At 36.8% G+C, this 26,341-nt stretch overlaps 1 protein-coding gene across 1 annotated transcript in view; it reads right to left on the reverse strand.

Moving 5' to 3' along the window:
* Positions 1–26,341, reverse strand: part of TDRD5 (tudor domain containing 5) — a 106,646-nt gene that overhangs the window by 55,101 nt on the left and 25,204 nt on the right. Inside the window, 4 exon segments of the mRNA XM_058443252.1 lie at positions 3,213–3,366; positions 16,267–16,323; positions 18,675–18,758; positions 20,051–20,215. Coding sequence (XP_058299235.1) covers positions 3,213–3,366; positions 16,267–16,323; positions 18,675–18,758; positions 20,051–20,215 — 460 coding nt within the window.

Consider the following 26,341-nt stretch of genomic DNA (forward strand, 5'->3'; position numbering starts at 1 on the left):
GTGGTGCGATCTCAGCTCACTGCAAGCTCTGCTTCCCGGGTTCACGTCATTCTCCTGCCTCAGCCTCCCAAGTAGTTGGGACTACAGGCGCCCGCCACCATGCCCGGCTAATTTTTTATATTTTTAGTCGAGAGAGGGTTTCACCGTGTTAGCCAGGATGGTCTCGATCTCCTGACCTCGTGATCCGCCCGCCTTGGCCTCCCAAAGTGCTGGGATTACAGGCGTGAGCCACCGTGCCCAGCCAAGGTTTCTTAAACTTTAAAGACTTAATTTTTTTCAGCATCTTGATTTCAATTTACTTCTTGTTCAAATTAAACAGGGAATATTCTTTGTTGCTTAATGTAGAATGTACGTAACTACTTAATATTCCACAATACAATTCCTTAATTCTTAGGAAATTTTCAAGTTAATCATGTATTTTGTTCAAATTTACATGTGTATGATAACTACAAGAGGTTGGCACATTAAAACAGACTCCAGGCTGGGTGCGGTGGTTCACACCCGTAATCCCAGGACTTTGGGAGTCCGAGACAGGTGGATCACAGGTCTGGAGTTCAAGACCAGCATGGCCAATATGATGAAACCCCATCTCCACTAAAAATACAAAAATTAGCCAGGCATGGTGGCGGGCGCCTGTAGTCCCAGCTACTTGGGAGGCCAAGGCAGGAGAATCGCTTGAACCTGGGAGGTGGAGGTTGCAGTGAGCCGAGATCACACCATTGCACTCCAGCCTGGGTGACAGAGTGAGACTCCATCTCAAAAAAAAAAAAAAAAATCCAGATAGACCTACAAGCATGGTGGCTCCTAAAAAATGAAGTCGTAAGTACACAAAGATGTAGGTACAAGAATATTTGTCACTGTATTTTTTTGTGATGGTGCAAAAATGGGAACAATCCTAATGTTCATCAGTAGAAGACTGGTTAAGTACATTATAATTATATGTAACTTCAAATGATGAAATAAGCTTGTTTGTACTAATATGAGAAAACACCCACAGTATATGAAGTGTAAGAAACGAGGATTCGCATAATACAGATGTCCACAGTGGTTTGACTTTCTTATGGTATGAAAGTGATACACATTCACTAGAAACCATACTTCAAGTACCCATACAACACTGTTTTTCACTTTCAGTATAGTATACAATAAATTGCAGGTGATATTCAACACTTTAGTATAAAATAGGCTTTGTATTAGATGATTTTGCCCAACTGTAGGCTAATGTAAGTGTTCTGAGCATGTTTAAGGTAGGCTAGGCCAAGGTATGATGTTGAGTAGGCTAGGTATATTAAATGCATTGTCTACTTATGATGGGTTTATTGGGATAGAACCCCATCATAAGTTGAGGAAAATTTGTATTTATATACTACTGTCTTGTATAGGAAAAATTATACATGTGATAATTAGCTATATCATATAGAAGAGGTCCAAATATAAACACACTAAAACTATTAATGCTAGTTACCTCTGTATTGTTGGAATTGTTTAAACAAGCATGTGCAGCTTTTGTGATTTAAAAAAAGATCTATGTCTTACATATTCATTGGAAAAAGTCTTGGAGGCTATATAAACATTCTAACAGCATTATTTTGGGGGAGTGGATAAAATAATAGAAAATGTTCTCTCTCTACTCATCTGTGCTGTTTATATATTTTCAGAATGAACATGAGTTACTTTAATAATCAGAAAAATCAATAAAGGTAGTTACATTTTAGGAAAAAAAAAAACCTGTCCATCATAACCACTCATTCAAGCTTATAAAAATACAAGTATCATACTGCAATCTAGTTTTGCAAGGTGTTGCCATTGGAGAAACTGGGTAAAAGGTATTATACTGTATTATTTCTTACAACTCCATGTGAATCTAAAATTATCTCAGTAAAAACTTCAAAAGAAAAAGAAGGTCACGGCCGGGCGCACTGTCTCACGCCTGTAATCCCAGCACTTTGGGAGGCCGAGGCAGGCGGATCACGAGGTCAGGAGATTGAGACCATTCTGGCTAACATGGTGAAACCCTGTCTCTACTAAAAACACAAAAAGTTAGCTGGGCGTGGTGGTGGGCGCCTGTAACCCCAGCTACTCAGGAGGCTGAGGCAGGAGAATGGTGTGAACCCATGAGGCAGAGGTTGCAGTGAGCTGAGATCGTGCCACTGCACTCCAGCCTGGGGGACAGTGCAAGAATCTATCTTTAAAAAAAAAAAAAAAGAAAAAAGAAAGAAAGAAAGAAAAAGAAGGTCCCTCATCACCCCGCCCCCCCCCCCCAAAATAAAAACAAAAATCAAGTGCCCTAAAAGCAATGTGGTATAATCCTGGAGTGGATACACAAACAGAAAAAGGACATTCTTGGAAAAACTGGTAAAATCAGAATAAAGCCTGGAGTTTAGTTACTAGCAATGTACTAATGTTAATTTCTTAGTTTCAATAAATGTATCATGGTAAATAAGGCATTAATATTGGAAGAAACTGGGTGAAAGGTGTATGGGAACCCTGTACTACCTTTATGATGTTTCTGTAACACTAACATTATCCTAAAATTAAAAGTTTATTTTAAAAAATACAAGTGCTGAGTCCCAACGCACACCCATTTATTCTGCATCTCCATATATTTCTAAAAAGCTTTTGATGCACGGCCTGAGTTAAGAACCACTGCACTATCAGACCACCATTTTAGGAACTTTATTTCCTTCAGAATTATCAAAAAATCTAGACAATGAAGAAAGCAAAAAAAAATTTTTTTTTTTTTTGAGACAGAGTCTCGCTCTGTCACCCAGGCTGGAGTGCAGTGGCTTGATCTCGGCTCCCTGCAAGCTCCGCCTCCCAGGTTCATGCCATTCTCCTGCCTCAGCCTCCTGAGTAGCTGGGACTACAGGCACCCGCCACCACGCCCGGCTAGTTTTTTTGTATTTTTAGTAGAGACGGGGTTTCACTGTGTTAGCCAGGATGGTCTCAGTCTCCTGACCTTGTGATCCGCCTGCCTCGGCCTCCCAAAGTGCTGGGATTATAGGCGGGAGCCACTGCACCCGGCCCAAGAAAGCAAAATTTTAAAATTCAGATTATTTTTCTTAATAATACAGATTAACCTTGTTACAACAAATACCACTAGAAAGGTCATTTTATAAAACATTTCATGGCTAGGCATTATTTGATGTTTTCTCTCTGTCCTCATAAGGACAATAAAAATGAGGCTTGCATCAAACTGTGGTTCCACTCACCAGGTGGTAGAGGCTTCTTATCTGCATCAAACACTAGTAAGTCTTGTTGTCCTTCCCTGAACTCAACATGGAGAATGTCACTAAGAGCTCCAACAAGTTCTGTCACATTTAAGAAGCCTAATTTTTTTGGTGATAGTTGCTCTTTAAAAATTACCTGTCACAAGAAAATAGAAATTACATGAAACAGCATTAGATAACAGATATATAACATATATAGTTGTCCTTGGACAACCAAACTAAATCTTAAAGGGTCAATGAACTCAAGTATTACAAGGGTCAATGAACTCAAGTATCACAGAGTAAAGGGCTCACTTCCATACGAGTATAAAACAAACCAAGTGACCAATAATCCCTTACCATAAAACTTCTAGGTCAATGTCAAGTTCCTTTTAAAGCATGTGGTAAACTAAAGTAAAAGTTAGGGTGGGTGCTTTTCACTTCTCATTTTTAACAATGTCTGAATATAAAGCAAAAGTGTTTTAAAAAAACAAGAGGAGAATGCACAAATTACAACAGTTGTAATAAAACTATTGGTATTTCTCTATTTTCCAATAAAGATAATATTCAATATCACTTCTGACATGTACAGAAATTATTTTTTAAAAATATTTCCTTAAATTTTGTTTATTATTTCACCTTAGAAGTTGGAATAAAGGCCAGGTGTGGTGGCTCACGCCTGTAATTCCAGCACTTTGGGAGGCCGAGGCAGGTGGATCACAAGGTCAGGAGATCGAGACCATCCTGGCTAACACGGTGAAACCCCATCTCTACTAACAATACAAAAAATTAGCCGGGCGTGATGATGGGCACCTGTAGTCCCAGCTACTCGTGAGGCTGAGGCCGGAGAATGGCGTGAACCCAGGAGGTGGAGCTTGCAGTGAGCCAAGATCGCACCACTGCATTCCAGCGTGGGTGACAGGGCAAGACTCCGTCTCAAAAAAAAAAAAAAAAAAGAAGTTGGAATAAATGAGCAGCTATCTATCAGTGTATTTCCCATAGCATACAGTTTGATTTTCTTGCCTTAGAAAAGAAGAAAACTCACACCAAATGAAGACAGAAGACAATATATATGGGATAGACACATAAAATACATTCCTTAAACAGAAAACATTTCATATATCTTAAAAGGACCGTCTATTACCAGTTATTTATTCCATAGTCAAAAACATCACCAACATTGTTTTAGTTTCACTCATTTATATTAACTGTATCTTACAAAAATTCTTAAAACATTAAAAAAAACTAATCCAAAGGGTTAAAAGTGAAATGTTCTCCAAAAGCTGCCTTCAGTCTTCATATTTTGCATCTATTGTAGGTATTATTCTAAGAAAGACAATAAATATGTTGCATTTATTGTATGTATTATCCTAAGATAATAAATTGGCTTATTTCTGAGCCTAAAAAACAAAACCTGCTACATTTGACTTTTTTGTTGTTGAGTGACTTCTATCTTCATTCTTTACATGCATTTTATCCTGAAAAACTCAATTAGTGTATTTTTCCCTTTTTAATCTATCGTGCAAATTATCTTTTTAATACTAATGTTAATGCTTTCAGTGGAAGACCTTCTGATATGTATTCTCATCTTGGCTCTTCAGGTAGTCTCCCATTTGAATTTTAATACATTATTCTCAATCCTTTTGGTTTTTAAAGTGAATAAGCTTCAGTTTCCTCAATTTATGTTGTGAATTTATTTTTGAGTTTTATATTGGGTTGTTATCTGCTAAATTGGTCATGAAAATGTAAGCTGCCATCTTCCAGCTGTCTCCTTGCACCAAGAGAAACACGCAGATGAGAACACAGTGCTCATCTGGATTTCTCAATCACTTTGACTTGACAGCTCTTATTCAGAAATGACATTTTCCTGTGACATTTTCCTGAGCACTGTGTTCTCATCTGCTTGTTTCTCTTGGTGCAGAGGAGAAAGCGAATTTATCTGTATTTTGAGCCCTCAGAAATAATGCCGCATATCTACAACCATCTGATCTTTGACAAACCTGACAAAAACAAGCAATGGGGAAAGGATTCCCTATTTAATAAATGGTGCTGGGAAAACTGGCTAGCCATATGTAGAAAGCTGAAACTGGATCCCTTCCTTACACCTTATACAAAAATTAATTCAAGATGGATTAAAGACTTGCATGTTAGACCTAAAACCATAAAAACCCTAGAAGAAAATCTAGGCAATACCATTCAGGACATAGGCATGGGCAAGGACTTCATGTCTAAAACACCAAAAGCAATGGCAACAAAACCAAAATTGACAAATGGGATCTAATTAAACTAAAGAGCTTCTGCACAGCAAAAGAAACTACCATCAGAGTGAACAGGCAATCTACAGAATGCGAGAAAATTTTTGCAACCTACTCATCTGACAAAGGGCTAATATCCAGAATCTACAGTGAACTCAAATTTACAAGAAAAAAACAAACAAACCCATCAAAAAGTGGGCGAAGGATATGAACAGACACTTCTCAAAAGAAGACACTTATGCAGCCAAAAAACACATGAAAAAATGCTCATCATCACTGGCCATCAGAGAAATGCAAATCAAAACCACAATGAGATACCATCTCATATCAGTTAGAATGGCCATCATTAAAAAGTCAGGAAACAACAGGTGCTGGAGAGGATGGGGAGAAACAGGAACACTTTTACACTGTTGGTGGGACTGTAAACTAGTTCAACCATTGTGGAAGTCAGTGTGGCGATTTCTCAGGGATCTAGAACCAGAAATACCATTTGACCCAGCCATCCCATTACTGGGTATATACCCAAAGGATTATAAATCATGCTGCTATAAAGACACATGCACACACGTTTACTGCAGCACTATTCACAATAGCAAAGACTTGGAACCAACCCAAATGTCCAACAACGATAGACTGGATTAAGAAAATGTGGCACATATACACCATGGAATACTATGCAGCCATAAAAAATGATGAGTTCATGTCCTTTGTAGGGACATGGATGAAACTGGAAATCATCATTCTCAGCAAACTATCACAAGGACAAAAAACCAAACACCGCATGTTCTCACTCATAGGTGGGAATTGAACAATGAGAACACATGGACACAGGAAGGGGAACATCACACTCTGGGGACTGTTGTGAGGTGGGGGGAGGGGGGAGGGATAGTATTAGGAGATATACCTAATGCTAAATGACGAGTTAATGGGTGCAGCACACCAACATGGTACAGGTATACATATGCAACAAGCCTGCACATTGTGCACATGTATCCTAAAACTTCAAGTATAATAATAATAAAATTTAAAAAAAAGAATTTATCTGTATTTTGGTAAACTGTAATGATGCTGAGTGATCTGATTATTAAAAGGCAGGATGTGAGTTTAATCAGGAACTTTTAAAAAAATAAACACTTCAGCTTCCTTCCCTCTCCCCTCCCCTCCCCTCCCCTCTCCTCTCCTCTTCTTTTCTTCTCTCTGTGGCCCAGACTGGAATGTAGTCGGCTCGCTGCAGACTCCCTGCCTCCGGCTCCCGTGATTCTCCTGCCCCAGCCTGCGGGCTGCCTGGGATTGCCGGCGCGCGCCACCACTGCTGCCTGCTTTTTCTCCTTTGGCTGGAGGCGCGGTTTCGCCATGTTGGCCAGGCTGGTCTCCAGCTCCTGACCCCGAGTGCTCTGCCCGCCTCGGCCTCCCGAGGTGCTGGGACTGCAGACAGAGTCTCGCTCACTAGGTGCTCGGTGTTTCCCGGGCTGGAGTGCGGTGGCGTGGTCTTGGCTCGCTGCAGCCTCCGCCTCCCGGCCGCCTCCGCCTCCCAGCCGCCTGCCTTGGCCTCCCAGGGTGCTGGGATTGCAGCCACTGCCCAGCCACTGCCCCGTCTGGGAAGTGAGGAGCGCCCCTGCCCGGCCACCCATCGTCTGGGAAGTGAGGAGCGCCTCTGCCCGGCCGCCCCGTCTGGGATGTGGGGAGCACCTCTGCCCCACCGCCCCGTCTGGGAGGTCTACCACGGAGGCCAGAAGCAATGTGGGGGCTGGACGTGGTGGCTCACGCCTGTAGTCCCAGCACTCTGGGAGGCCGAGGCGGGTTGATCACTTCAGGCTAGGAGTTCAAGACCAGCCTGGCCAACATGGCGAAACATATGAAAAATACAACAGACAAACCAACCAACCAACCCAGTGACAACAAAACAGGTCTACCCTGGAGTCATACTCTAATTTTTTCTATTTTCCTCCCTTTCTGATCCTTTATCCCACTTTCTTTTTCTTCCTCTTCCTTCTTCTTTGTCAAATAGAGGATTGAGTTATTATCATTGATCCATACAAAGTCCCTCTCTCATTTATTTTCTTTAATTCCCACTCCCCATTTCTATTCCCCGTCTTCCCATGTGCAACCTTCCTAATATGTTTGATACGCATCTTTTTGTTTGTATGTATTTTTAGAAAATGTTTCTTGTTTTGTGTGCAAAAAAAATTAATTAAAAAAAGAGATCTACAAAGAAAAAACTAATAATAAAGTATTAGCATTAAAAAAATAAACACTTCAGTTAAATTGGCAAAAACAACAACAACAACAACAACAAAAAATTCCTCAGTCACCTAGCAATCACTTCCCTGGAAGTAACCATTATTGCCAGTTCCTTGTTAAAATGTTCCAGAAATTATCAAAACTCAAACATGATTCAACATAATAGATTACATATACTACGTACATCTTGCTTTTTTCAATTATTATCTCAGTACATGAAACACAGTTGAGTTTTGCTAGCTGATCCTGAGACTCAGTTTCTTTTAAAAGGTTAGTCAATTTACTAATATGTCAGATATATTTTATCCTAATTCCTTTGTTATGCTTTCTGCTTTATTGGCTCCCAACTATGAGCAATGAAGAAACTGATGGGCGGGGAAAAGTGGCTCATGTCTGTTATCCCAGCACTTTGGGAGGCTGAGGCAGGAGGGACTGCTTGAGGCCAGGAGTTAGAGACCAGCCTGGACAATATAATGAGACTATGATTCTACAATTTAAAAAAAACTTAGCTGGGCATGGTGGCATGTGCCTGTAATGCCAGCTACTCGGGAGGCTGAGGCTGCAGTGAGCTATGATTGTACCACTGCACTCCAGCTTGGGCAACAGCAAGACCCTGTCTTTAAAAAAGTAAAAAAAAGAAAAGACAGAAAGAAATTGATGTATTTCTACTCCCATCCTCCTTACTTTCCTTCCACCTTCAACGAAATTTTAATTATCCTTTTCTTAGAGTTTAGATTTATGCCTTCATATATGTGTATATATCCTGTTTACATGATTTTGTTTCCTCAAAGTCTGACAATCTTGTAGTACAAACATTTTATTTCCTGCAAATTAGCATAATGGATATCCCCACAGGCTTGATCAGATTTATGTTTGATCTCTTTGACAATACTATAAGTTATGCTATGTTCTAAAAAGGGGCACATAATATCTGGTTGTCTCTTTTTTGGTGTTGTTAAGAGCCATTATTAGTCAATTCCTAGATCCATTACTTTGAGGGTTTTAATAGCAGCATTCTGTCAATTCCTTTTCATTATTTAGTTGGAACACTCTACAGATGTATGCTTTCCCTCCTGCTCTTTGCTTATCCAGCTGTATCAATTCATTTAGGAATGCCAAGATAAGTGATTGGCTCTCTTTATTTACCATTTTTAAAGGAAGTGAATTAGTTCCATCATCCTCTATGTTGAGTCATCAGTTTTTTTAGTATCATATAAACTCACAGAATATATTTGATAGGCTTCAAAATATTGCAATTATTATCCTTATTGTAGCCTGAAATAATTCTTCAAGTGAATTCCTAAGCTCTTCTAATGTGAACCTAATTTTTAATAGCTTCCTTGCTGGTCTGGTATGACAAGATGTTCCAAACTCAATTTATGTAACTAGGATATCCTTGTATACACAATTTGAATTATCTCCTAATTATTCATTTGCTTTATATCAAATTATACAACAATGGTCTCAGAATACTACCACCAATATAATCAAAACAAAGTAATTTTGCATATGCTCACCCTTTCTTCTTCCACTATTTTGTGTAACTGTACTTTGTCTACATTAGCAGAATACATTGCCACTAAATACTACATTCTCTCCCCCCAACCCTCATTTGATCTTAGTTGTATAAATGGCATTCACTTTCAGTCCTTTTATCAATGTCTCTCTAGTATGATTTTGGTTTTCTGATGTTCATTCTCCAGTAGATTCCTCAGGAAGGGCTCGTGGGAACAAGAGTTCTTTAATTCTTGCATGGTGATAATAGCTTGTCTGGCTCTCTGCAATTGAAAGTCAGTTTTGCTAGCTAGAGAATCTTTGGCTCGTGTTTTGAGTATATAAAATAAGTCACTCCCTTTTCATTTAGCTTAAAACATTGCTGTGAAAATGTCTAATAATTTAACTTTTGTTTCCTTTATAAGTCACTTGCTGTTTTTGTTTAAATGCCCAGAAAATTTTTTTTTTCTTTTAAGTCCAGAAATTTGATATTGGTCATTCTGAGTTGATATTGTCAGATATGCAGTGTGCTCTTCAAAACACATAGCCTCCATTTCTGTAAGGTTTACTTGAATTCTAGTTTTTAGGCTTCATTCTGTTTCCTTCTTTGGCTTTATTATTCATGTTGGCTCTTCTTTGCCTGTTTAATACCTGTCATTTTCTCTTGAATCATCTTTATCTCTCCTTTTTTTCCCTAAGATTTTCTTATGTAAAATTTCAAACATAGAAAAAGTTGAAAGAACTGGATACTGAACTCTACCACTATAGAGTTGCTATGTCATCTGTGTATCCAACCATCTACCAACCCATCTTATCTTTTATATACATTTCAAAGTGACCTGTAGACATCAGTAGCCTTTACCCTAAAATAGGCCAGCACGTACAGCATTAACTAGAAATCAGTATCTGTTCACTTTTAGGTAAAATTTACACACAGTGAAATGCACACAACTTAAGTTTACCAGTCAGTTAGCCCTGATAAATGCAGAACTGTGTAACCCAAACCCCTATTCAAGATACAGAACACTTCCATCACCTCAGAAAGTTCTCCCTTTCCCAGTCACTCCTAGAGACAAACTTTTTTTCCACCATAGATTATCTTTGGCTATTGTATTATTTAATATAAAAGACATTCTATAGTATGCTGCTGTGTGAGACTTAATTCCGCAGCAACTATTTTTCAGATTCATCCACACTGGTTCATGTATCAGCTATTTACTTCTTTTTAATGCGGAATAGTATTTTGTTGTACAAACATACCAAAATCTCTTCATTCATTACCTTATTGATGAATAGTAGGCTTATTTCCAGTTCTGGGAGGCTATAATGTATAAAGCTGTTATGAATACTATCATATAAGTCTTTGAGGATGCAGACTTTGAATAAATATCTGGGAGTATAATTCTGGGTCAAAGGATAAATATATACTTATAAGAAATTGTAAGAACATTTTCCACAGTAGTTGTGCCATTTTATACTTGCACCAAAAATGTGAGTTTATCATGTTTATCAGTCACTCATATCTGCATTTGTGAAGTTGGGCCATTTACAAAAAGAATTGTTTGGCTTTCTATTATGGAGCTATAGACTGGTCTTTATGTATTCTGAATATAAGTCCTGTGTTAGATGTATGATTGTAAGTATTTCTTCCCAGTCTGTGGTCTGCCTATTCAATTTTAAATGGGGTCTCCTAAATAGAAGCTAATTTTGATGAAGTCTCATTATCAGTTTTAACTGATTACTGCTTCTGTGTCCTAAGAAAGCTTTGCCTGTCCAGGTCATTAATATATTTTAATTAATCTAGAAGTTTTAGAGCTTTAATTTTTTCATTTAGGTCTATGATACATCTTGAAATAATTTTTGTACATGGTGTCAGGTTGGGGTTGGGATTCTTTTTTTTTTTCGTATTCAGTTGTATCTTGCATTCAGTTGTTCCAGCATCATTTGTTGAAAATATTTTTTCAAACTCCTGGCTTTAAGTAATCTTTCCATATCAGCCTGCCAAAGTGCTGAGGTTACAGGCATGAGCCACCATGCCCAGAGCTGAAAATACTTTCTTATCCCTTTTGAATTCCTTTGGCACCTCTCTCAAAAATCACTTCAGTGTATATGGGTAGATCTCCTATGCATGCACTGTAAGGCCAAATTCATGGATTTGTTAGTATCTACAAATAGCCTGCAAGAATTATGATGGGGACTATATTGAATCTATACATTAATGTTATCATGTTCATATAATGTTATCAATAATGAGTCTTCTCATCCATGAGTATGTTATACCTCTCCATTTTTTTATTTTATTTTATTTATTTTTTTTGTTTGTTTGTTTTTATTATTATTATACTTTAGGTTTTAGGGTACATGTGCACAATGTGCAGGTTTGTTACATATGTATCCATGTGCCATGTTGATTTCCTGCACCCATTAGCTCATCATTTAGCATTAGGCATATCTCCTAATGCTGTCCCCGCCCCCCCGCCCCACCCCCCACCCCACAACAGTACCCGGAATATGATGTTCCCCTTCCTGTGTCCATGAGTTCTCATTGTTCAATTCCCACCTATGAGTGAGAACATGCGGTGTTTGGTTTTTTGTCCTTGCGATAGTTTACTGAGAATGATGTTTTCCAGTTTCATCCATGTCCCTACAAAGGACACGAACTCATCATTTTTTATGGCTGCATAGTATTCCATGGTGTATATGTGCCACATTTTCTTAATCCAGTCTATCGTTGTTGGACATTTGGGTTGGTTCCAACTCTTTGCTATTGTGAATAGTGCCACAATAAACATAGGTGTGCATGTGTCTTTATAGCAGCATGATTTATAGTCCATTGGGTATATACCCAGTAATGGATGGCTGGGTCAAATGGTATTTCTAGTTGGAGATCCCTGAGAAATCGCCACACTGACTTCCACAATGGTTGAACTAGTTTACAGTCCCACCAACAGTGTAAAAGTGTTCCTATTTCTCCACATCCTCTCCAGCACCTGTTGTTTCCTGATTTTTTTAATGATGGCCATTCTAACTGGTGTGAGATGGTATCTCACTGTGGTTTTGATTTGCATTTCTCTAACGGCCAGTGATGATGAGCGTTTCTTCATGTGTTTTTTGGCTGCATAAATGTCTTCTTTTGAGAAGTGTCTGTTCATGTCCTTTGCCCACTTTTTGATGGGGTTGTTTTTTTCTTGTAAATTTGTTTGAGTTCATTGTAGATTCTGGATATTAGCCCTTTGTCAGATGAGTAGGTTGCAAAAATTTTCTCCCATTCTGTAAGTTGCCTGTTCACTCTGATGGTAGTTTCTTTTGCTGTGCAGAAGCTCTTTAGTTTAATTAGATCCCATTTGTCAATTTTGGTTTTGTTGCCATTGCTTTTGGTGTTTTAGACATGAAGTATACCTGTCCATTTATTAGTCTTCAACTTCTCAACAATATTTATTAGTTTTCAGTGTACATGATTTATGTTTCTTTTGTTAAACTTATTTCCAAGTAATTTGATGATATAATAAACAGAATTTAATTTCATTTTCCAATAGTTTGCTACTTACATATGAAAATACAATTGATTTCTGTATACTAACCTTGTATTTTGACCTAACAAATTAGTTCTAGTAGCTTCTTCATGGATTCCTTAGTATATTCTACATGAACAATCATGTTTTCTACAAATAAAGTTTTACTTTTTTTCTTTTAGGTTTTCATGCCTTTTATTTCCTTATTACACTGGTTAGAATGTGCAATACAATGTTGAATAGAAGCAGTATGACTGGATATACTTGCCTTGTTCCAGATTTTAAGGGGGAATTGTTCAGTGTTTCACCATTGAGTATGACAAGTATATTAATAGGTTTTTACAAATGCAGTTTATCAGAATGAGGAATTTATTTTCTATTCCTAGTTTTCTGAGAGTTTTAATTGTGGATGGGTATTGAATTTTGGTAATTCCTTTTCTGCATCTACCAAAATAATCACATGGCTTTTCTTCCTTGTTATTCTATTAAAATGGTGAATTACCTTAATTCCTTTTGAAATGTTACTCCAACCTTGCATTCTTAGGATAAATCCCTCTTGTTCAGGAACTGCTGAATTCAATTTACTACTGTTTTGTAATAGACTTTTGTGTCCACGTTATGAGAAACATGTTCTAATTGGTTTTTTATAATGTCTATGTCAAGCTTCAGTAGCAGGACAATGTATTTATAGAATTGAGTTGGGGAGGCCAGGTGTGGTGGCTCATGCCTGTAATCTCAGCACTTTGGGAGGCTGAGATAGAAGGACTGCTTTAGGGCAGGAGTTAAACACCTGCCTGGGTAACATGGTGAGACGCTGTCTCTAAAAAAAAATTTTTTTTTTAATTGGCTGGGTATGGTGCCACATGTCTGTAGTCCCAGCTACTCAGGAGGCTGAGGCAAGAGGATCACTTGAGCCCAGGAGTTCAAGGCTGCAGTAACCCCAGATCATGCCACTGTACTCCAGCCTGGGTGACAGAGACTCTCTCTTAAAACTAAAAAAAAAATAAAAAATAAATAAAAAAAAAAAGAATGAGTTGGAGAATATTCTCTGCTATTTTAAGAAACAATCTATATATGATTAATATAATTTCTTCCTTAAATGTTTTACAGAATTCACCAGCAAAACCAATATACATCCTTTTTGGTCTTACTGTACCACTTCAAATAAAATATAAGAATCTTGCAACCCTATAGTTCCAGGTACTGCCCCTCCACTCATTATGCAGTAGTTTTCATATGCATTACATTTTCATGTTATAAACCCAATTATTTAATGCTGTAATTTTCACTTTAAACAGTCATATATTTTAACTGATCAAAAAAGGCAGTCTTTCATACATGCCCAGATATTTACTACATCCTTTATTCAATCCTTCCTGAAGACTAAAGTTCCAATCTGGCATTATTTCCCTCAGCCTAAAGAACATTATTTAGCATTCTTATAGTACCAGTCCGCTTGCAATTCTGATTATCAAGAATGTCTGTCTCATCATCTTCATTCTTGATATTATCACGGGATATAAAATATTGAGTTAACAGTACTTTTCTTTTGGGTACATTAAAGATGTCATTCCATTGTCTTCTAGGATTGCTTTAAGAGGTCAGCCATCATTTGTATCACTGTTCTGTATGAAGTGTGTTATTTTCAGTCTGGCTGCTTTCAGAATTTTCTACTTATATTTGGTTTTCTGCATTTTTACTATGATGTGCCTATGTGAGGTTTTCTCTGTATTACTTGTTTGGGGTTTTCTGGGCTTCTTAGGTTTATAAACTTCTTTCACAAGATTTGGGAAATTTGGGCCATTATTTTTTCAAATATATTTCTGCTGTGCTTTCTCAGGTTCCAATTATATTAATAGATACATTAGGCTGTTTGGTTTTATTCCACAGGTCTCAGGTCACTCAAGTTCTGTTTTGTTTCCCTGTTCTTCAAATTGGATAATTTCTATTGATCTGTCTTGAAGTTTACTAAAGCTTTCTTCTGCCATTTCCAATTTGCTATTAGTGAATTTTTTACTTCAGATATTTTAAGTTATGAAAATCACTTGGTTTTTATAGTTTCTTTTTCTGCACTGAAATATCTTATCTCCTCATTTACTCTGAATACACATTCCTTTATATCCTTTAATATGGTTGTAAGAGTTACTTTAAAACCTTTTTTGCTAACTTCAATATCTGCATCATCTCAGAATTTCCATTGATCACCTTTTCTTTGTCAAGGGGTCACATTTTCTTGTTTCTTACTATATCTAGTAATTTTGGTTTGTGTTCCAGGCATCATGATACATGTATTGTAGAGAATCTGGAATCTTTTATGCTCCTTTGGAGATTATTGTTTGATTCATTTTAAATTTGGCTGAACATAAACCCAAAATCTGCCACCCTGTGATGGGCAACAGCTGAAATATCTTCAGTTCTTTTAGCCTTAAAAGAACAGAGGCTGCTCTATGTCTGCCCCAAGCATGTGCAGTTAAAGGTCAGGCAGAGATCTGAGCAGAGCTTATGTGCCAGGCACTGTTCTAAGTGCCTTATTTTTAAGTCATTTAAACTTCACAAAACTCTATAAAGTAGGTATTATCTTGACCTAACATATTGTCTATAAGATAGCACACAGAATTATATACCTTAACCATTATGCTATACTATCTCACAATATCCATGTTTTTACCTATAAATATACTATAGTTTTCATGGCACAGTAGTTAAGAGTTAGGATTCTGAAGCCAGACTTCCCAGGTTAAAATATTGGCTCCACCTATTACTGGATGTTTGATGCTTAGGCAAGTTACTTCTCTGTGCCTCTATTTGTTGTGAAAACAAAATGAACATGTGCCAATATGAAAGATGCTCTGGATAGAGCCTGGCACACAGTTAACATATGTATAGGACTCATCTTTTTAAAAACTGGATATATGGCATTAGCTGAATTATTCTGCAAGTTGATTTTTTTTCACTCAACATTATGGTTTTAAAAATGATTCATGTTGCAGAGCAGATTTGTTTTATACTACTACATACAATTCCACTGTATAAATGTCAATCTCTATTCATTATCCTACTGATGTCCATTTGTTTCTTATTTGTTCCTATGTTGTGCTGTGCACTTCTTTACATATCTTCATGTGTACATGTGCAAGAGTTTCTCTAGACTGCAAATGTAAAAGTGGAACTACTGGATCCCTGAGGGTGCATGCCTTCAACTTTACTTGATAATGCCAAAATGCTCCCTAAGAGCATTTTGTCCCACAAGCAGTGTATGAGGTATTCTGCTTCTCCGCATTCCCACTGACATTTGGTATAATACTGTCAGACATTAATGGGATAACCTTTATTATAATAACAATAAGTGGTAAAAATATCCTTCCTATGCATAATCAAATATTTGTTAAAGATCATATTCTCAAGTCTGATAATAAAGACACTAAAATGCAAAACAAAATGTTTCCGTTTTAGAGCATAGACCTGGAGAATCCAAGGAGTAGCCACAACATTTCCATCTATCACAAGAAATATAAGCCATAAAAAATTAGGGTTGGGGAAAAGCAAAACACTTACCTCATACTCTCCAAGCAGTTTAGAAATAAACAAACCCTCCGGGAACTTAGATACAACCTAATAAATAGAAAGTGAAATACAATATAGACACAACTGAAATGCTGAGTGACACAATATTAAAATAATATAAACAAATAACAACAAAGGCAAAAGTAACATTATTAAATGAATTTTAGTCATATTACATTTTTTAAATGAGTTTCCAGTTTTAAAAAACATTAGAACAAAAAGAGACTGTGATTTCCAACATTTCCAGAGTTGAGAAATCATTATTACATGATACTGCAATACCACAGCTCTCCAGAAACTCCTGCACTTCTTTAAGCTCAGCTAACACATTTAGCTTCAGCTCACATAAAACATCCTACAGCACAGTTTCAAGCATTTTAATTGTTAGAAAAGAAATGCAATAAACACTAGAAAAAACTTTGGAAAATACAGTTAAGCAAAAATAAAAGATCTGTTAACAGCATTACTGTCCATACATACATCAAAAATCTATTTAATATTAAAACAAGGTCAATATTTCTATAGCCAGCTTTTAAATATCATACCAAAGACATCTTTCCATGTCAGTAAAAACAGATAAACATTTTTACTGGCCACAGATTTTTCAAAATATTAAAGACACCTAAATTTATTTGATCTTCTATTTTGTTTCTTATTTTTCATCCCAAATATTGTAATGATTATCCTCATGCTTGAGTTCTGCATACTAGTTCAATGATTTTTAGAATAATTTCCTAAAAATAGACTTACTCTATCCCAATAAAGTATAGAAATCTTTGTTTTCTAAATTTTTCCAGATATATTTTATACAAAATTCTAATTCAAGCTTCAGAAAAATATAAAGTAAAAATTATTTCAAAATCCTGTGACCCAGAGACAGCCATTGCTACATTTAGAGAAACACCCTTTCAGAAACCCCTTTATGTGTGCACATATGTTATTCATGATTTTATATGAAAGAACAATTCTAAACACACTATTCTATAAAACCTGTTTTTAAAGTCCAACAATATGTCAAGGAGAAACTTCCATGTAAACTAAGAGAAACATACATAAACTTTCTCATAAGCTACATGACATCCCTAGTTTGGAGAATATCCAATATTGATACATAACCAATCCTTTAAAATTAATTTTAAAACTAATTTTTCTCCAATTTTTGGTACTACAAAAAAATCATATTCACTCTTGTAATCTCTGCCTTTGGGAGGCTGCGGTGGGGGAATGCCTAATGCCAGGAGTTCAAGACAGGCCTGGGCAACAGAGCAAGACCCTGTCTCTACAAATTTTTTTTAATTAGCTGGGTGTGGTGGCATGCACCTGTAGTCCCAGCTACTCGGGAGGCTGATGTGAGAGGATTGCTTGAGCCCAGGAGTTGATGGTTGCAGTGAGCTATGATTGCACCATGACATTCCAGCCTGGGTGACAAAGCAAGACCTTGTCTCTTAAAAAAAAAGTCATATTGAATGTCCTTTAACAAGTAATTATTGGACACTTGCTCAAGTGTTTAAACAAAAAAACAGGGCCTGAATGCATCAAGGTTTTTGCATCTCTCCTAGTAAAATCATGACAGTTGAAATGGAATAATATAAGACAGTACAAGCTGTAATAGCACCTTGATTACTCAAAGCAGGATTAACAGCTCCCACCAAAAATTTAAGTGTACATAACTCTTTGGCTCAATACATAACACCAAAGAGTTTTCACTTATTAGTAAGGTAAAAGAAATAAGACCAATGACATAAACAGGCAATTCACATAAAAAATATATGTGACTACTAAGCATATGAAAAGATGCTTAATGTAAAAATCAAGAGATAAACTAAAACAACGTGATTGGATAGTAACACCTGTCAGTGGGAGTATAAATCTGTTCAAGCATTTTAGAGGGCAATTTAGTAATATTTATAATCAAAACATAAGATGCCTCTGACTAACAATTCCATTTCTAGAAAAATGTCCATGGACATTAACTGGAGAACTTTTTCCATAGCCAAAGGTAAAAACACCAAAACTTTAATCAATCATGGATCTCTACGTGAAACAGGGTGCATCAATGTAATGGGATACCACACATTGGAACAATATTTAATGTACATTTATAAAATTGGTATTTGGAAAGATCTTGAACTGTTTGTCAACAGTGATTTACTGGGATGACGAGAAGAAGGAAAGGAAGAGAGAACTTATGGAAGAACTTATTTGCTAAATAGTTTGATGTTAAAAATTTTTAGGAGTACGTATTTTGTTTCTTTTTCTTATTCTAAAAGAATTGTCACTTAGTTTGCAGTATATTAAAGATTAGATGTAAATTAATACTTGCAGACAAACTCAACCACAAATGATATATAAATTTATAAACCAATTATTATTGTCTCCCAGAAACAGAAATTACTTACAAATTTTATCTTATGTTTTAGTTCTGAACTGATAGTTCCTCCAGGTCCAATTTGTGCAATAACTGATTTGAATGTGTTCTCCAGCTATGAAAAAAGAAAAAAAAAGTCAAGTCACAGTCCCCCTGCCCAAAGAAAGTCAAAGGTAGATCTAAACAATATGTAAAGAAAAAATCTATAAAAGGAGACATATTGCAATTAAATAGACAAAATACTGTTCTTAAGAGGAACTGTAACATTTCATACCATACGAAATACACTTAGAGTAGATAGAATCATTATGAAACTAAATGCTGAGGAATTTTCTAGGCTAACTAACATTCTCTAACAATTATTCTAGAGTCTATTACTCAATCCCATACTCTTACCCAGAAAGAATTTTTGTTACTAATTTTTCTCCTATTTATAAAAGTATTCCATGTTTATTGAAAACATACTTAATGAATGCCTAATGCAGGGAAGAGATGGGATGGTGGAATGTCCCTGGATGGTGGGACAACTGGCCCTAAAGGGCAGGAAGGAAAAGTTTTTCTGTTGTAATAGAAGCAAAGAGAGTGGGGGAAAAGGTAAGAGTACAAAGAAAGGCTCTATAAATGTGGAGTCAGAAGGTACAGAGAGTTAAAATCTGATAGCTCCTGCATTCTCTGAGTTCAGAAGCAAGGCCCACTCCTGAAAGTAAAAGGAAAGAGGAGGGAGGTCAGACATTTGAGAAAGTAGAAAAAGTGGGAAAATAAAGTTAAGGAAATATTAGATGATAATCTAAACTTAGCAGGTAGGAAGTCAGGACAGGAGGAATCTGAGTTAAGACAGTAGAGTCTGAGGATTTTAGTAGAGAGAAGTCAGTGGCATATAGAGGCCCCACTAAAATAAAATGATCATGCATGGGAATAATTGAAAAGTAAGCTGGAAGGACAGGAGGATGTGATCGGAAAGTAGCAGGGAGAATATCCATTTAGCCAAGGTCCAGTGAACAGCCACAGCAGGAGAACTAAAGCGGAGTGAAAGATTGTGGAGTTATGTTCAATCAACATTAAAGTTGATAACTGAATGTAAAAAAAACAAAAGTTAAGTCACAAAGATATAAAGAAAAATACCAATTACCTAAAATCCTACCACCCAGACACAATCACTATTAATACTTTTTCCATCTAAACTGTTTCTTTTGGTCTTTCTTCTTACTCTTACTTGGCCTGACATTACTTACAAACTGTGTAACCTTTTAGGTCTCAGTTTCTTCACCCGAAAAATGAAGATAATCTCCATCTCTCACAAGGCTGACGAGAAAACTAAATGTGATGAGGCACGAAGAGTGCATAACTAATGCCTGGCACATGGTGTGAGCATGATCCTTGCCTGCTCCTCTGGCAAGCAGCGCTTACCATGGCAGCATTCTCCCTCTGGCACTGACTACTCTTCTTTTCATCCAATACCATTGGCACAGCATTCAGCAGAAGCCCCTCCAAGTTTTGGCGAGTGCATGGCTCCCTATCAAGCTTCTGAGGGTTTTCCCCTATTTTCACATTTTCTTGGGCATTTCCATGGGTCTGGGAAGGAGAGGATTAGACACCTATGATTATATCATTAGCTTTAACAAAAGGTACCTAGCCCTTAGTCTTAGATTCTTTACATTTCTGCTGTAGTTGCCATGAGATAATTTCCTAAAGCTCTCCCAGTGAACAGTAAGATAATCTTTCTAAAGATAACTGATCTTTCCATCCGAAGGTTCCTGCCATTTGCAGATTCAATAACAATAACGTATTAAGTTATCACTGTGCTAGGTGTTTCAGGGACAAAAAAAGATTACCTTTGACGGTGTAATTCCTCTCAGGGCACTTACAATTAAGTAGGGAAGTGAGATCAACGCATAAACATCTATAACCTAAGGCTGTAAGTGCCAGAAGGCTTCCTTTTATAAGGACCTTGCAGGATGGAGAGAATTCTGCAGACACACATGGTAGAGAGAACATTGAAGGTAGAAGGAACTTCATAAAGAAAATTGAATAAAATTGTTTGCCTAAGGCATTAGGGAAATAGTGAAAGAAAAACTAGAAAGGTGGATTAATGTCCCATTACAGAATACCTTAACTGCCAAGCTAAAGAGTTTTTCTTGGTTATACAGGCAAAAACAGAGATACTGATACTAGAGATTTTTAGCAAGGGAGACAGATTATCAGAACTGTAATCTGGCAACAGAAGATTAGATTGGATGGGTGGACAACCAGTTAGGAAACCACTGCAACTCTCTAGGCAAGAGTTTTAACTGGGTGCTGGGAGAGAATAGAAAAAGAAGGGATATGACAAAGGTGGAATCCATAGAAAGTAGGAAAGACAATGAAGAGGAAGGAATCGCTGATTCTACAGGGATGAATGATGAGACCAGAGAAACAGCCTCAAGGACCTCAAGTTCTATGTAGGAAACAAAAGTACCGTGGAACAGAGAGGTAGGCTTTTGTTGTTTTTTAATCAATTATAAAATTTGGAAAACTGGGAGGTAAATGGCAGGACGGTGATTACAGACTTGATGTGTCTCTCTGGATCATGGCTTATGACAAAGGTCGGCAAATTATGGCCTCTTTTTGTGCTTCCCATAAGCTAAGAATGGTTATATTTTTAAATGGCTGTGGGAAAAGGTATTATTTGTGACATGTGAAAATTATATGAAATTCAAATTTCAGTGTCCATAGTTTTATTAGAACACAGCCATATTCACTCATTCACATATTGCCTATGGCTGCTCTTGTGCTATAAGGACAGTGTTTAGTAGATGCAGAGAACATTTAGCCTGCAAAGCCTCAAATATTTACAATGTAATCTGTTAGAGAACATATTTGCCAATCTGGGGTTTAAGATAGCAAAATGGTGAGCTTTTAGCTAGGAATAGAATGCTTCTGAAAACAGTAAAAAAAAAAAAAAAAAAAAAAAAAAAAGGTTTACCTCAAGCAAAATGTCTAAATTAAGGTGACTTTAAACTGAATGCAGTGGAGATTTTTTAAAGCCCAGGAAAAGTTGGGGATATCTATAATTATAGAGGGCAGAAGTTATAATGTGGAAGGGAAAAGTAAGATTGGGAGGTAATCAGTGATTTCAACGCTTTTAGTGTCAGATGCCTACACATCAAACATGAAGAATGGGATAGAACTAGAAAATGAAGATGGAAAGTGACAAAATATGCTATATTCAGATAGGAGCTTATAGGACCACAGAAGAGAAAGAGCTTTCAATCAAAAAGATACACTCTTCAGAAAAATGAATCAAAACATGAATAGGCAATAAAATAGAAGACTAAGTAGCAAATTAAAGCATAAAGCTCAACCTCAAATAAATACACATTAACAGAGACAGTTATTTGCCCATCAAATTATAAAATTTTAAAAATACCCACTTATTCATTCAACAAATAGGTATTGAGATCACACTATGTGCTTTACATCATATTAAGTGCTGGATATACAGAGGTAAATAAACTAGATATGGTCCCTGTCCTCATGGAACTTGCAGAGATAGACCTGAATTGATCATATATATATATATATATATATGTAATTACAATTATTATAATGAAAAAACCCAGAGTCCACATGATCTTACTTATATGGGAAGTGCATAAAAGTCAAACTTGTAGACACAGAGTAAAATTGTGGTTACCAGACACTAAGGGGTGGGAGGATTGAGAAGACATTGGCCAAAGGATACAAAATTTCAGTTAGGAGGAGTAAGTTCAAAAGAACTATTGTGTATCATGTTGACTACACTTAACAATATATTGTGTATTTGAAAATTAAGAGTAAATTTTAAGTGTTCTCATCACAAAAAAATGACAAGTATGTGAGGTAATACATGTCAAACAGCTTGATTTAGCCATTCCACAATGTATACATACATCAAAACATCAAGTTGTGCACCATATATAAAATTTTTACTCGTCAATTAAAAATCTTTTTAAACCCCCCCTCCCACGAGTGTCACAAAAGGATAATATGCCTGAAGGTATCAAAAAGGAAATGCAGGTGGGTGGGGAGGGATCGCTGAAGGAAACTCCATTTGTACTGAGTACCAGCAAAGGTACAAGGAAAGGAGCACACACACAATCTATGTGAGTATCAACTGAAACAATTCTTATGGATGACAATCTAGCCACATACAGGATAAGCCATAAAAATAAACATTCCTTTCAATCAATGATGGCTCTTCTAGAAATTTATCCTGTGGAGTAACAGAGATGTGTGCATACTTGAGCAAGATTTTCATCATAAGGTTATTTTTAATAGCAAAAACTGAAAATAGAGCAAATGCCCAACTTAGGCTACAAGTTAAATTATGGCACATTCATATCATCATTTAAAATCATGGCACACTGATACCATCATTTAAAATTATGTTGCATTAGAATATTTAGTAATGTGGCACATTCGCAATGCTAAGAGGAAAAAAAGCAGGTCACAAACTAAGAACCAGAATGATTTTAATTTTTTAAGTTAAATTTTCACGTGATAAGAGTACACAGGTGATCTTTATTTTCTTTTTGCTTTTCTGTATTTCAAGTTTTCTGTAATCAATCTATATTACTTTTGTAATAAAAAAATTTAAAAACAGACACCTAGATAATTTAGAAACATTATCTAATGATGAAAGCATTTTGGAAAGAGGATGCACGTGGCTAAAGGCAGAAAGAAACAGAAGTTACATCTCAGATGAATATATTTCAGACCTTTTGGCCATATGGGAAAACATTAATACATTTCTTACAAAGATCACAAAACTGGCACAGAAACATACAGCACCAATGCTTTCAGCTGCTTAAGTATTTGTTAGGTATATGCTATAGTACAGATGTATCCCTCTCTACCTCCCACTCCCCAAATCCCTAAGTTGAAATCCTAAATCCCAAGGTGATAGTATTAGGAGGTGGAGCCTTTGGGAGCTGATTAGATCACGAGGGAAAGGCCCCCATGAATGGGATTAGTGCCCTTATTAGAGAGGCCTTGGAGAGATCCCTTGCCCCTTTTGCATTGTGAGGACGCAATGAAAGACCTCTATCTATGAATGAGGAAGAAGGCTCTCACTGGACACCTTATATGCCAGAGCCATGATCTTTGACTTCAAGATGTTGAAAAATCCAAGCCTCCAAGAATGTTGAAAAATAATGTTTGTTGTTTACAAGCCACCCAGTTTGCGGTAGCTTGTTATAGCAGCCAGAACTAAGACCCTATAAATAGGATTATGTAGGGTTTGACTTATTTGACTAAAAGCCAGGCAGTATGGAATTTGATTTGCCATACTAAATACTTTATCTGAACTTGTGGGAAAACAGCTACAGAAAAGCTACTCTAAGTTGGCCCGAGAACATAACCCCCAGAGAACTGCATTAATTAACCCACTGAATAGCTCCTTCTGATAATTGTTAATATATCCAATTATTTATCAAAGATACTCTTGAACTACAGTTGAATCAGGTTATCAGGTGAAATAAAATGTTTCACCTCTTATATGTAATGCCAAGCAAAGCATCTAATTCATGTAAAAACTGTCAATTGTTTAGATGCAAATTAAAAGTCTTCAAACTAAGACCACCCTGATTTCATTTAGATGAGAAGATATTTCTTTGTAAGTCCAAGTTTATCTACCTTAATCTCATGGTGAATGTTACAATAAGGTCTTGAATCTGTAAGACAGAGTGGGCATGGAACAGGTAGAATGGGGTCCTTTTTTTTTTTTTTTTGAGACAAAGTCTCACTCTGTCGCCCAGGCTGCAGTGCAGTGGCGCAGTCTTGGCTCACTGCAACCTCTGCCTCCTAGGTTCAAGAGATTCTCCTAGCTCAGCCTCCTGAGTAGTTGGGACTACAGGCACATGCCACTACCCCCCAGCTAATTCTTGTATTTTTAGTAGACATGGGGTTTCACCATGTTGGCCAGGCTGGTCTTGAACTCCTGACCTCAAGTGATCCACCCACCTCCGCCTCCCAAAGTGCTAGGATTACAGGCATGAGCCACTGCACCTGGCAGGATGATGTACTCTTAAATGGTATTAAGGCTAGAGATCCTAGAAATGCCAGATCTCTGTTCCTTGACAAATTGCTACTCTTAAAGGTAAATACCTATTAATGGAAAGCAACATAATCTGTGGTCTAGAACTACACACAATGCAGAAAATTCTGATGACCTGGGCTGGACACAGCATCTGAGGCTTTACCCACTAGAAAATACAGCTAAATCCATATGCTATTCACCCATTAAAATGTTCATTTCTACTCTAAATTCCCTCTCAAGAAGTCAAAATAAAGAAAATTGAACGCCTTTCAAAAGAGGCCTTAAACTGTTCTAACAAATTGCTTTGTGAAATAAAGCAATGGGCAGGGGTGGGATACAAATGGCCAAGCCAGCCTGTTTCTCTTGCAAGAGGAAAGTGAAGACATTCTGATCCTCATTTTAGAAAGGAAAAACTTTTTTTCATTTTAATAATATTTTCTTGTGACAGAAATGATGCATGTTCACTTTGGAAGAACAAAAGACACAGATGATCAAAAAGAAAAAAGTTTACACTTTAATTTTGTTATATATTTTTCTACGCACATAAAAACACAAACTTGTAGAGTTTTGAGAGAATACCTAGCAAACTAGTAGATCTACAGTTTTGAAGAAATGGAAAGTCGCACTTTTTGTAAATAGGATTATGTGAGGTCTGATAATTTTGTAGTGTTTGTCCTACCATAAATTAAAATACATAGTTTAGGAATTAGAACCCACACCCCCTCTCAGAACAAGATTTAAATTGTTCTGGTGGCAAAAACTTCAACTGGAAGTAAAATGTGGTTATTAGGCTGCATCTATGAGGAATTATTAGAGCTGCAAAACTCAGGATGAAACTCAAAGAAAAGACAGAAGAAAGTGTATCTGCATCTCTCTCACTCCTCAACTTGGAGCCATGCCATGAGCAAATGTCCTCAACTCTGCATTCGTTATTGCCTGGCTCTCACAGTTAAAAGGTAGAGTCTTCCTGCTAAATTCTATAGAGTAGAAAGTTTCTGAAAAAAGAAATATACATTATAATTAATTTTTTCTGGAACTTTTACTCAGCACAATAAATTTAGAAAATGGAAATAAGAACTTTAAATACTGAAAAGGGCACAGCAAATCTACTGTTCATAAATGGTAGGGTAGTCTACTTGGAAAACCTATGGGAAAACTATTGAAACAACCAAGTTTGCTAAGATAGTTTCAAAATAATATTTAATAGTCAATTTCTTTCTTTCTGAACCATGAACACTTAGAATTCCAGTCTTAATGGCAAAAACAGTATCACAACTAGCCAGGCATGATGGCTCACACCTATAATCCCAGCACTTTGGGAAGCCGAGGCAGACATTCAAGGTCAGGAATTTGAGACCAACCTGGCCATCATGATGAAACCCCATCTCTACCAAAAAATACCAAAATTAGCCAGGTATGGTGGCACACCCCTGTAATTCCAGCTACTTGGGTGGCTGAGGCGGGAGAATCGCTTGAACCCAGGAGGTTGCAGTGAGTCGAGATCACACTGCTGCATTCCAGTCTGGGTGACAGAGCAAGGCTCCATCAAAAAAAAAGTATCACAACATATAATATCTAAGAATACAATTTCGAGAAATGTGCCAAACTCTAATGAAGAAAACTACATATCTGCAATGAAAGGC

The sequence above is a fragment of the Hylobates moloch genome, unplaced genomic scaffold (assembly GCF_009828535.3).
Source record: "Hylobates moloch isolate HMO894 unplaced genomic scaffold, HMol_V3 SCAFFOLD_8, whole genome shotgun sequence".
NCBI classification, from domain to species: domain Eukaryota; kingdom Metazoa; phylum Chordata; class Mammalia; order Primates; family Hylobatidae; genus Hylobates; species Hylobates moloch.